The sequence below is a fragment of the Arachis stenosperma genome, chromosome 1, assembly GCF_014773155.1.
Source record: "Arachis stenosperma cultivar V10309 chromosome 1, arast.V10309.gnm1.PFL2, whole genome shotgun sequence".
NCBI classification, from domain to species: domain Eukaryota; kingdom Viridiplantae; phylum Streptophyta; class Magnoliopsida; order Fabales; family Fabaceae; genus Arachis; species Arachis stenosperma.
Window position 1 is genome coordinate 12,540,242 of NC_080377.1, and position 12,967 is coordinate 12,553,208.

The 12,967-nt window shown below is 38.5% G+C and overlaps 2 protein-coding genes across 2 annotated transcripts; one reads left to right on the plus strand and one right to left on the minus strand.

Moving 5' to 3' along the window:
- Positions 1–4,389: 4,389 nt before the first annotated feature.
- On the minus strand, positions 4,390–7,449 carry LOC130968899 (CSC1-like protein At4g35870). Its single transcript, XM_057894392.1, has one exon. It carries the CDS (start codon positions 7,215–7,217, stop codon positions 4,773–4,775), a length of 2,445 nt encoding a protein of 814 aa, XP_057750375.1. The 5' UTR covers positions 7,218–7,449; the 3' UTR covers positions 4,390–4,772.
- A 2,314-nt stretch (positions 7,450–9,763) lies between these two features.
- Positions 9,764–11,764, plus strand: LOC130975401 (uncharacterized). The gene has a single exon (XM_057900205.1). It carries the CDS (start codon positions 9,764–9,766, stop codon positions 11,762–11,764), a length of 2,001 nt encoding a protein of 666 aa, XP_057756188.1.
- Positions 11,765–12,967: the final 1,203 nt, after the last annotated feature.

Consider the following 12,967-nt stretch of genomic DNA (forward strand, 5'->3'; position numbering starts at 1 on the left):
CTACTTAACGAACCAGAATATTTAAGTTTACATACAACGAAATAACCTTGATTATGATCAAATGATGAAAACTAAAAACACAAAAATATTATATATATATTAAAAATTAGCTATAAAATCATTTACTATATATTTATATATAAATATATGTATTTTTAATATATATTTTATAAGAATAATTAATATTTTTATAAACAATTAACATAATTAGAAAAAATATCAGTAATTTGAACATAAATGTGGATATTTGATAGTAAATTAAGTCTAGAACTCTTATCCTTTAAGATGTGAATAATTCATTATAAACTCGTTTTTCACGACTAAAATTTAGCATTTATTCCCAATTTTTGCTATATTTAATTAAATACTTTATTTAATAACCTTAATTTTGCGGAGACAAAATTACTCTTTAATTATAACAGCCCCAAAAATTATATTTGTTAATTAGACTAATCTCTACATACAAGTGATTTTGTTATACAAGTCTTACAAGTTCTCTAATTGATATTACACTCAAACGCGCTTGTTATGTACATATATTTCACGCGCCTCTAACAGATTTTTAATTTTTGAAAGAATTCCGTTTCCTTTTTCGAATTTCTTGCCTTCTCTCTTCGATCTCTTTCGTGAGTTTCTCTTTATATTCTCTTTCTTCGTTATTCTCGATTTCCATTGTTTTTTGACATCAAACTATGAAATCGTTTTTGAAAATAATGGATAATTCAACTTCAGATTGTCAGATAAATCAGTGCGTAAACCTTGCCTGTGAAATTTGCTGTTAATTCTTCCTTGTTTGAATTGAATCTAATGTACTAGTTCTGATTAGAATTAATATAATCTTGTCCATTTTATATCAGACGTTCGGGTATAGATTAGAAATATTTGAATGTATTTTAGAAAAGTTTGGGTGTATTTACAGTTTATGACTTTTCATTGACAGATGGTGAATTGTTTTATTCTTTTAGTTGAATTGTTTTAGTTTCTGTTTAATTATGATTCATGAATCTGGTTTTTGTGATTTTTTTATGATGGTTTTATAGTTGTATTTGCAATCTATAGTTTATACTTGTTTTAATATGGTGTATTTTGGGTGTATTTTGCAACCCTTGCTGACTTTGGTGGCTGATTTTAGTGTACCCGTAACATAATTCATTTCTGTATTTACAGCAAATTTGGGTATAAAACTAATATATTTGGGTGTATTTTTATTCTTATGAGCTCTGCATAATTAAGAACTCTTCCTCTTCTTCCTCCTCATCTTCTCCTGCTTCTTCTTCTTCATCTCCTTATTTCATATTCTCATAATTCTTTTTGGGAGGAAAAAAATTAAACAAAGAAAAAAATACATAATGTTACAAAATCAAAAGAAGAAGGAAGGTGAATTGTCTTATTCTTTTAGTTGAATTGTTTTTGTTTCTGTTTAGTTATGATTCATAAATCTGATTTTTGTTATTTTTTATGATGGTTTTATAGTTGTATTTACATTCTATAATTTATGCTTGTTTTAATATGGTGTATTTTGGGTGTATTTTGCTGACTTTGGTGGCTGATTTTAATGTACACATAACATAACTCATTTTTGTATTTGCAGCAAATTTAGGTGTAAAACAAAGATATTTGGGTGTAAAATGAAGATATTTGAGTGTATTTTTATTCTGATGAGTTCTGCATAATTCAGAACTCTTCCTCTTCCTCCTCCTCATCTTCTACTTCTTCTTCTTCATCTTCTTATTTCATATTTTTATAATTCTTTTTGGGAGAAAAAAATCAAATAAAGAAAAAAAATACATAATGTTGTAAAATCAAAAGAAGAATGAGGAGAAATGTAAAGAAGGAGGAGAAGAAGGAAGAGGAGGAGGAGGAGGAGAAACGCGAAGAAAAATGACAATTGTGGTTTTCATCGAGGAAGAAGAAGAAGAGTTGTTCATAATGGTGAGTAGCGCACTTTGAAAATAGGAAGCGGTTGAGTAACGTGTGTGTATTTACTCTTGAATTTGGGAGTATAATGCGTGTGTGTTTTGTTGAGCTTGTGCCAACTTGTAAGATTTGTAAGTCAAAAAGACTTGTATGTGTAGTATATCCGTTGTTAATTTATAAAAGAAAAATGGTGAAGAAACAACAGAAGTAGGAAGAAGGAAAAAAACAATTACTAGTAAATATTAAACAGTTTCATTTAGTAAAATAACCATATTGCCATGTAGGCATTACAAACAAAAATTTGTTATATACAAAATGACCCTTTTGACCCTATCTATCAATTAAGCTCTCACAAATGCATATTTACATAATTTAAGTATTAAAAAAACATGCCTTATACTAATTAATTAGTAAGTAATTATATTAACTAATTACTCTCTAAACAATCCCTCAAAACAGTAATCAAAATGTTCCCTCAACCTTACATTTTTAATTAACTCTCATCTTAAGCAAAATTTACTAATTTAATTTCCCATCCTTTTTTTTCACATTCACATTGGAGAAGCTGAAGTAAATCCAAATTTGTCAGATAATTTAGCTCTTGCTAATGGTGCAACTAGTTCCACTTGGTGAAGAAATTCTACATCATGAATCAATGGATTCTCTGTTCTTCTTGGTGGAGATCCATAATAACATGATGGTAAGCACACATTACATGCCAGTTCCTTTCCATCTGATCCCTAAACCATCATCAACAACTTAATTACTAAATTATTCATTCCAATTATCTAGGATAATACCTTTGATGCGAACGTCAACTCTGATCCGATTTAGCATGGATTTCTCATTTTTTTTATCGAGTCAGTTACCAGATCAGAGTTGACGATCGCATCAACCTTCTTCTTACACTATTTTTTTAAAAAAAAAAAAAGCAAAACCTTTTCGGTGATCATATTGAGAACCCCACTTCCATTGTTGAAATTATTTGGCTGACTGGTAAAAGAAAAAGAAAAAAAAAATAGAATCACCTTCACAAAAAGAGAAAAGAAAAAAAATACATATATATTTTCAATAATGATATACATCAAAATTTACTACAGAAATTATAGTAATAGTAAAAGGATGTAAAATAACACTTTCGTTCAATAAAATTTCTAATTCTCTGAAAAATTTGTGCTATAACCCTCTTTCACCCCTAGGAATAACCATATAATAATTGATTAATTAAAAAAAAAAAGAGTGGCACCTGTGTTTGTTGCATCTAATTGGCTTGATAAATTCAGGTATGGAAGGTGAAAGCCTTCTTGGTTTTGGGCAAAGGGGTTGATCATATTCATAACCACCTGATCCAACCTTTTTCCTCTCTGAACCTAAATCAGCAAGGTTGCTTTTCACTACCTTATGATGCATGTTTTTAATCATATCTTATTAAAATCCAAAAATACCCTTTTTCTCCCAAGTGATGAGAGAAAACAAAAGCAAATTTTTATAAAAGATAAATAAAAAAACTTATTTTATTTTTTGAAAAAAAAAATTGAAAGTGACAAGTGACAAGTGAAGGAGGAGCAAATGACTTGTGACAAGCTAATTCAACCTATTTATATCCTCATTGAACAATTGGTATTTTTATCCTAGTGCATACTACTAGCAGTTACATTGAAAGAATAGCCACACATTTTATTTTTGAGAGAGAGAGTTAGTTTAATTTCATCATGTGACAAATGACTCATAAGTGATGAGTGTATGGAAATTGATTCAGAACATATCTAAGTGAGAAGGGATCTTGAAAGTTGTTTGGTTTAGAGTTACTATAGGATTTGTGTTTTGACTATGTTGTATTATTCAATCTCCCTATTATTATCCATTTGGTCCAAGTGAATTCCAACATTGGAATGCTTCAACATTCATTATCTTGTCTTTTTTTTTTTTAATTACTAATGTGTTTTTTTCTCTATTTTTGGCCATAGTCTAACGTTTTTCCTACTTTTTTAAATGTGAATTAATGTAATTAATAAATTGCATGTTTTATCCGCATGTGTTGGATGCTACTAATTTGTAACTTCATGTTATATCCGCACATGGTAAATGCTAGTGATTTGTGATGAGAAGTTAAGAACATTAAGATAACTAAAAATCTTTTAGGAACATGTTTCACTTGGAAAGAGGAAATTAATGTAAACAAATGGCAGTTATAATTTTTAGTATAGGTTTGGTAGGTTAATAATGAAGGAAATGCCATTTTGACAATGAAATCGTTTATTCATTTTTCTTTGCATCTTTTTCAAGCAAAACAAAACCCATCATTTTTTTACTGAAATTTCGAAGAGAATTTAGCTACAAAATTCTCACTATACAACTTTTAAGTGATATCCAAACAAGATAATTGATATAATGCATGGTAATATGGTATCAACTAATCAAATCAAGCTTAATTTTCTTAATTGAAAAGATAAATTGAGTGAATCTATTCGCAAAACTGTGTTAGATATATATTACAACTGTTACAATAGAAGAACAAATTCCCTCAAATTCATAATGCTAGGAACTTCGTAGAAACATCTATCGTATGGTACAAATATTCAATTCAATATTAACATGATCACCGAGCTTATTAGGTAAGAAATGGAAGACAAGAATAAAATGCCATAAAATCTCGTGTAGAACAAAATATGCACAACATTCAATAAAAGAACCCTCTTCCATTTTCTTCCCTGCATAAGCTTGAACCCTCCATCATCACAATACCTATCCCTATCTCTATCCGAATTCCCCTAATCACTAAGTTTGAGGTACAACCTCTGTTTGGGAAGACAGATTACACCTTCTGAGTAATAGCATTCATGTCAAAGAATCAATCACCCTTGAGAGTTATCCCAATCAAACCTGGGTTGTGAATAGATCTCGTAATCAATTGGTCCATCAACAACATTTTCAATTGTTTGAACACCTTCCAAAAGAGTTGATTGAAGGCTATCACTACTAGAAGGCAACAATTTATACATGACCAACAATGCAAGAGTGAATATGGCTTGCAGCTTTGTGGAGTCACCTTGGACCGAGAAAAACAGCAGCATAGCCATCAAGAACAGATCGACGCAGATACGCATGATGAATATCACAGTATCGATTAACCTCCCGTCGTTTCCTGCAGGGAAGCCACGAACACGATACACAAACAGAAAGTTGTACTTGTCAACTACATATCTGTACCCGAAATAGACGACACCAACAGGGACCACAAGTGGAGCAAATGGACAATACACTAAAGTCAGTGCAAATATTGTCAAATTGAAGGCATAATACTGTGCAAAATCAAAGGTTTGTTTCGGTGCAGGTGAGCTTCCGGTGATTGGATACACGGAAAGATCCTGTCCCTCTGGGTTATCCATACTGGAATTGTCATAAGCACTTTCATTTTGCATCAATGGTCTCTGAAGACCATTGGTGTCCTGGTTTTCTAGCTGGTATTCTTCACTTTGTTCGGGAACTAACTGAAGCATGTCATTCTTCCTAAACTTCTGAAGGTTTCTTTTGATCCAAGGAATTGGAGCCAAGAGATCATAAGATATACCTAAGAAAGTGCTAGTGATCAAGAATGCAAGCGAGGAGAGGCATGACTTCGACAGGAATGATGCACTCAAGTAATGCTCAATCCTCTTGCAATCTTCTCCATCTAAATAACACCGCCCCATCTTCAGGATTGCGCTCTCTAATGATGATTCTACCAAACCCCTCAAGATAATGAGGTTCACAAGGAAGAAGCAAACCATCTTCAATAGCGCTGCCTTTTGCTCCCCAGACACTGTCAAATGGCGTTCAAATTTCGATAGATAGGAAAGCACCGAAGGTATCACAATGTACATACTAACAAATATGATAACATTCGGCAGAAATTGGAAAACAAGGCTTGCAAGCCAGCTAGAGCTTTGCACCCAAGCAACCCAATTTTGTGCATTATCCATGGCTTCGGCATTGATGATCCTCCCAGCACTCTTAAGAGCACTGATCACAGCGAGTGGTGAACTAAAGAACAACAACACAAGCATCAGGCATGTATTCACAAACACCCGACGCAACTTCAGCGAGAGCCTTGGTGTCCCCATGTTCTTCCAGTAAATATCAGTCGCCAAGGGGGCGCGTTCAACCTTCCACTGATTCCTCCTCAACCTCAGCTCCAACAGCGAAAAGAACTTCCCTATCCTCCTCCTCTTCTCATTCTGGAAATCCTGAACAGCCTTATTAGCAGTATACACATCCCTAAACATCACAAACGCAACTCCAGCGCCCGGCGCATGGCCCTCTTTATAATCAGCCAGCTCATTCTCCAGCTCAGCCCTAACCTCCTGTAACTTCCTCAACCGCTCATCATCCGTGTAACCGAATTTTGCCATCACATCAGCACAAAAACCCTTCCACCATTTCCAACAACAAATCAAACAATGCCTAATTCCCTTCCAACCACCCTGCTCCACTCCACCACCTAAACCACCTTCACCACCATCATAATCATCATCCGGCAACAGCCGCGAATCCATCCTTGCAACCAGCCACGAAATTTCATCCCTAACACGCAACAATTCATTAGCCAAATCATCCAATGCACATAAATCCATTGGAACAATGACCTTATAAACCTTCCCTGGATACCTATACTGAAAATATTCATGCAGCACAGCCCTATCTGCACCTATAATCTTTGGCAATCCCTGCACCATGATGGTGAATATAGCAGTGGAATTCGAGGAAGGATCACTCAAATTACCAAAATTGTCTCTAAACCTAGTGATCCTCAACCGTTCCTGGATAGCGGAGATTCCGAAATGGACCAAAACAACGACGATTACGGTAAAGACGAAGTGGATCCAGAGAAGAGGCGAGCCTTTGGTGATGTGATTGATGGTAGTTTTGGAGAACTGGTCGTCAAGGATGGAGTCGCCAGCATAGAGGTTGAGAGGGAGGAGGAAGAGGAGTGCGGGGGCGGCGATGGAGAGAAGAACGGCGGCGCTTCCTCCCTCGATTAGGAGAAATTGAGCGGCGTCGGCACCGCAGTGGCGGGCGATCTCACGGCCGGTGGCGTGCCAGACGGCGAGGAGCTTGGCGGCGAGTGCGGCGGGTCCCGGCATGCGGCGGTGGTCGCTGCGAAGCTTCACGAGAAGGAATATGAGGACGCAGGAGGCGGCGCCGATGGCAGAGATGTTGAGGAGATAGTCGATGTTGCCGTACCAGTTGGCATACGGGTCTCCGCCGCCGCCATCTTCGCCGCCGGAGGAAGACGGCGGCGGGGGGAGTGGTATATCCATGACCGAAATTGCGATTTGGATTGAAGGAAAAAAAGTAAGAATTAGGGTTTATGGAAATAAAATTTTGGGAATTTTTGGTGAGAATTGCGGTGGATTGAGTCCAATCGGTGTTGGATTTTCTTCATGGATCGGAGGGAGCTGGAATTTGCGGGGTTGAATCGGGGGTTAGGGTTAGGGTTGCGAAGAATTTGAGGAGAATTTTGATCCAAGAGGACGAAGAAAGAGGAAGAAGAGATTGGACAAAGATGTAATTTTTCGTTTTTTGTTTGTTTTTTCTGTTTTATTCGTTGCCTCCAAAAACTGCCAACTTTCTCACAAAACGACAAAAAAACAAATACAGGACAAGAAATTTTGATTAACTAACTGTGTAAATAGTTTAATATGGTTATTTAATTAAATTTATATGTTTAAATTTTTTAAACATATATTAACACTCTTTTTTTTTAAAATAATTATATTTTTATTTTTTTAATTCATTGAAATATTAATTTAGGATTCTAATTGCATTTTAATAGTGTTATAGATCAACTAGATTCAATTTCATTGGAGGCTTTAAAAAAAAAGTGTTGGTATAATAGTATAAAGAAACATTACGATTTAAAAAAAAAACTTGATTCAAATTCTAAAATGGATTTTAGTTAATGTAATAAGATAAGATCAATTTCAAAAATAGAGTAAATACTAAAAATTAAATACATAAATACATATATTATTTAATTTATTTTAATATATATTTTATACTAATATGATTGAATAAAAATAATAGAAACTTTTAGGAAAAATGTTAAGACTTAACTTATTAGTTCTTTCAAGTTAGGTTAAGAAATCAACAAAAGTAGTTGATTAGCCAAACAATAATTCTAAGTAAACCGTTAAATACCACTTAATGATACAAATAATTCTAATAATAGAACAAAGAAGATTATATGACGTTGACATCTTTCAAAATTGGTTGCAAGCAAAGCTGCATAATTGAGAGCAGCAACAAAGAGATTATGATTACTAATTTGAGGAAGATAAGGCAAGAACATAGAACGTGAAGATCATTGTGGGTTTTTTAGATTAAATAGGATGGACATATATAATAATTATATATGGTCAAGGAATTGTAGCTAAGACATGAAAATGGAAATTTTCTATTGACAAAATCCAAGACATGGAAGGATGCAATGGATCCTTTGAAAAGGGCTACTGAACTTGTCCTCCATATATATGCCAATGGAACAAGGTTGACACTTTATAGAAATTAGAGTTAGATGCAAAGAATGTGTATTTGTGAATTAAGTTAGGTTGGTTTAGTAGTTAGTTTATTAATCTGTTTAAGAAAGTATTAGAAGTTCGAATTCTACTTAGTGCATGTATACAGCAATTTATTGACTAATAATAAATTCTCAAATAAAGTTCTGATGTGCAATGCATTAATTTTTAGATTACCAAACTGAAAAGTACTGTAAAAAAAATGTATGTATACATGTGTATCAATGGAAGATGGTTAGATAATATACATAGAAAGAATATTTTTTAGGGCAATTTACCAATTTAAAATGATTGGTTGAATCCTTTACCAGATTACAACATTTGAAAATTGCATACCAATTTGTCTTGTTTAACTTTATATAGAAACCGTGGGAGCCAACCACGGTTTATAGATACACATAAACCGTGGCTGGCAGGGAGGTTTTATATGTTGGAGATGCACAACGTAAACCGTGGTAGGCAGCCACGGTTTACTCTTTATTGGTGAAACCCAGAAACCGCTGGAGGTAGCCACGGTTTATGAAGAAGAAAAAGCATAAAACGTGGCTGGCAACCACGGTTTATGAAGGCCATTCAATGTGCATAAAACCCTGTAACCTAGCACGGTTTATGTATAATGAAAATCTATATATATTCGAGTGAGAATGTAGTTGCTGAGGAGATCATTATCACAATGTCAAGTGAGGAAAAGTGTGTTCTTGTCTTAGTGCATTGCTCTGGAAAAATAAAAAAAAAAAGCAAAAAATATGGTGTGAAGTTCACTGATAGAGAACCGTTGAGTGTATTTGTTAGTTCGTCAAACAGTTTGTCAGATTTGAAGAGCACCATCTTGCAGAAGCTTGGGGTTTTTGGGAGCAAGGTTGTGAAGAAGATCTTCTACAAGATTCCCATCGCTGTAGTTTCCAGCGGTGTGATGTATGATACATTCGTGTTAGCGGCTGACGAAGATATTAGGGTTCTATTTCATTGCGTAAGGAGTTTTCCTGAGGTCAGAATACACGAGTTGTATGCGAAGTTGGAGGTAACTCTGGATAGTTCTGGGGCATCGGCTCCTGTTCATAGCTCGACTGCCGCAGGCGGTGCGTCTTGCTCGGCGCCAGCGAACCGGTTTTCTCTTCCGCATGTTGCCTCTCCTTCCTTTGCGGCTGATCTGGTACCAGTGGTTGCAGTTCCTACTGCACGTTCCCCTAATGAAGGGGTCCTGCAACAGGCATTTCTGGGGGGAATCAGGTCGTGCCACAGATGATGAACATCAAGAATTCGGGGAACCTGATCGAGTAGAGAATGCAATGCGGGACGATGACTCTGACCAGGAGCCTGTAAATATATTTGGGGACAGCGACGATGACACCGGTGCTAATCCACAAGCACAACAAGGTCCTTCAAGTTCCGGCACACAGCATTACCCTCCACACTTCTCGACGTTAAACTTGGAGGCTCTGGGTGAACATCCGGCCGGAATTGCTACAGTAGGTGGGTCGTCAACCGAATTTCAGATTGGGCAATCCTTCCAGAGCAAAGATGAAGCTGTTCTTAGTGTGAAGGACTATAGCATCCATCGAGGTGTTGAGTACCGAGTGTTGGAATCGGACCATTTGAAGTATCATGGAAAGTGCAAGGATTTCGGCAAAAGTTGTAGTTGGCTGATTCGGATTTCGCTCCGTGCACGGAAGGGCACTTGGGAGGTTAGGAGGTACAACGGTCCCCACACTTGCTTAGCTACATCTATTTCCAGTGATCACCGTCAGCTTGATTACCACGTTATCTGTGCGAGGATTTTTCCGTTGGTTAGTGCGGATGCTGCAGTACTGATCAAGGTGTTGCAACAAGCGACTGAAGCTGATTACGGCTTCAAGCCCAGTTACCGGAAGGTATGGAAAGCAAAACAGAAGGCAGTTGCACAAATATATGGAGATTGGGAAGAGTCTTATGCCGAATTGCCACGTTGGATGCTAGGAGTGGAGTTGACGATGCCCGGGACAGTTACTGTGTTGCAGACGTCTCCCGTTAGAGTTGGGGACCAGATTGATGAGTCAACAGTGTACTTTCACCGTCTGTTCTGGACATTTCCACCTTGCGTTGAGGCCTTCCAACATTGCAAGCCGCTTGTGAGTATTGATGGTACCCACTTGTACGGCAAATATGGAGGCACCTTACTGTTGGCGATTGCACAGGATGGGAACTCAAACATCCTCCCGATAGCATTCGCCCTTGTGGAGGGAGAAAATGCCGAGTCATGGGCTTTTTTCTTGTCCAACTTGAGAAGGCATGTGACTCCACAGGAGGGTATCCTTGTTATCTCAGATAGGCATAACGGTATCAAGTCTGCACTAGAGGATCCCGTGAATGGTTGGCTGCCCCCACGTGCTTATCGGGTGTACTGTATCCGTCATGTGGCAGCAAATTTCAGCCTTTCTTTTAAAGGTAAAGATGCGAGAAGAATGCTGGTTAATGCTGCGTACGCAAAAACTGAGGCGGAGTTCTATTACTGGTTCGACATCATGCGTACAGAGAATCCGGCCATGTGTGATTGGGCGAACCGGATGGAGTATGAGAAGTGGACGCAACACCAGGATAGCGGTAGACGGTTCGGGCACATGACAACAAACATCAGTGAATGTGTGAACTCTGTCTTGAAGGGAACTCGCAACCTCCCGGTGACGTCGTTGGTAAAGTCCACATACGGAAGGCTTGCTGAGCTATTCGTTCTCCGGGGACAAACAGCAGAGGCGCAACTTGGATCTGGACAAGAATTTTGTCAGGCATTGGTCAAGGGTATTGAAAGGAATATAAGAGAGTCAAGGTGCTTCACCGTCACCTTGTACGACAGGCACCAGTCGAAGTACACGGTTGCTGAGACGACACCGACTGGAAACTTCTCGTTGGGTAGCTATAGAGTCTCGCTGAAGGATCACACATGTGATTGTGGGTACTTTCAGGCACTCCATTATCCATGCTGTCACGCGATTGCTTGTTGCGCCCACTCCCGGCTTAATTGGGCAGCATATGTGCATGAGGTGTATCGTATGAGTGAGGTGTTCAAAGTTTACAGTCACGGGTTTGTTCCGCCCATACCAGAAGGCCTATGGCCACCATATGCCGGGCCTACTATCATTCCTGATCCTAACATGAGGCGAGCCAGGGAAGGTCGGCCGAAGGCAACTAGGATCCGCGGTGCCATGGATCGATCTGCTGAGAACCAGCCCAAGCGCTGTGGCCTCTGTCGACAACCTGGTCATACGAGGAGGAACTGTGCCCAGCGAAGAAATATTGCTGGCGGGGATAATTAGGATGTATTATTTAGCTTGTTGTTGGGTTATTCATGTAAGTTAAGTTTCTGTCTTATAACTATCATTGGTGTTATTCATATGTTTCTGTATCATCATGAAAGAATATTTGTTTGTTTAGTAGAAAAATTAAGACAGTAAAATTAAGACAGCTTAATTTAGTGTTAATGTCATTGTATTGTTTACACAAACAAACTCGAAACGACTACATCATTAATCATACTTAATAGTCAGATACATCGCAAACAGATACAACACCGTAAAATAGAATAAATGTTTAAACATTAATCCAACACCATAATGAAAGAAAGTACATATAAAAATGGAAAATACATAGCTAACTAATCAGACTCCTCAATCGTGTCACTGTCATCATCGTCCAACTGACCAATAAGGTGACCTCCAGTGCCACATAAAGGAGCACGACGAACCCTCCTCGGTCTCTGATCCACCTGTGGCACCGGTGCCTGAGGAGGAACTACGCTGAAAGCCGAAGCAGGGGTACCTCCTAACGCGAACCATGGGTCCGATGGTGAAGCTGCTGGCTCGTTCAGGTCAACCGGCAAAGCTGGCTGTACATCCTGAACATGTGGCTGGTGCTCGGCAAACTGTGAAGGTACCTCATCCATCTGTGGCCTATAATGAGTGCCATCATCCTCCCCCAAGATGTCTGCGATATCTCTGAAGAACTCTGACTGACTCACAGGATCATCAATGTCCATACCGACGGCAGCGGTAGTAAAGTCGGCGAACGCCTGCGTGTCACCACTCTGGAACATCTGAGAAGAACCCCCCACCTCAAACGTACCCTGATCCATCCCTGTGGCCACACCACCAATGTCCTCACCAACAGCATGCTGACCACTCTGATAGTCTCCGGATGGTCCTCTACCACGGGCCCGCCCACCACCATCCCGCTGACCATGTCTTCTGGCCCTACGTCGAGGAACACGATGATCAACATCACCTCCATGATCACCAACAACCTGCTCCTCCTCTAAGTGGTCGGCCAGCCAACGCCACTCTCGATCCGTAGTACGTGTGCCGATACGCCTACGCCGGTCCACGCGGCGGTTGTCCGGTCTGTCGACAACCTGCACCATCGGAGGTGCCTGTGATGACCCTCTGTGATGAGCCTCCTCAGTCAACACAATAGGCCTGGGATCCTGAAAAGCGACCTCCGGGGATAAAAATCTATGGGCCACA

What these genes read in the sequence shown, in the direction of transcription:
- LOC130968899 (XM_057894392.1), bottom strand. Translation starts at nt 7,217, where the DNA reads ATGGATATACCACTCCCCCCGCCGCCGTCTTCCTCCGGCGGCGAAGAT.
- LOC130975401 (XM_057900205.1), top strand. Translation starts at nt 9,764, where the DNA reads ATGCGGGACGATGACTCTGACCAGGAGCCTGTAAATATATTTGGGGAC.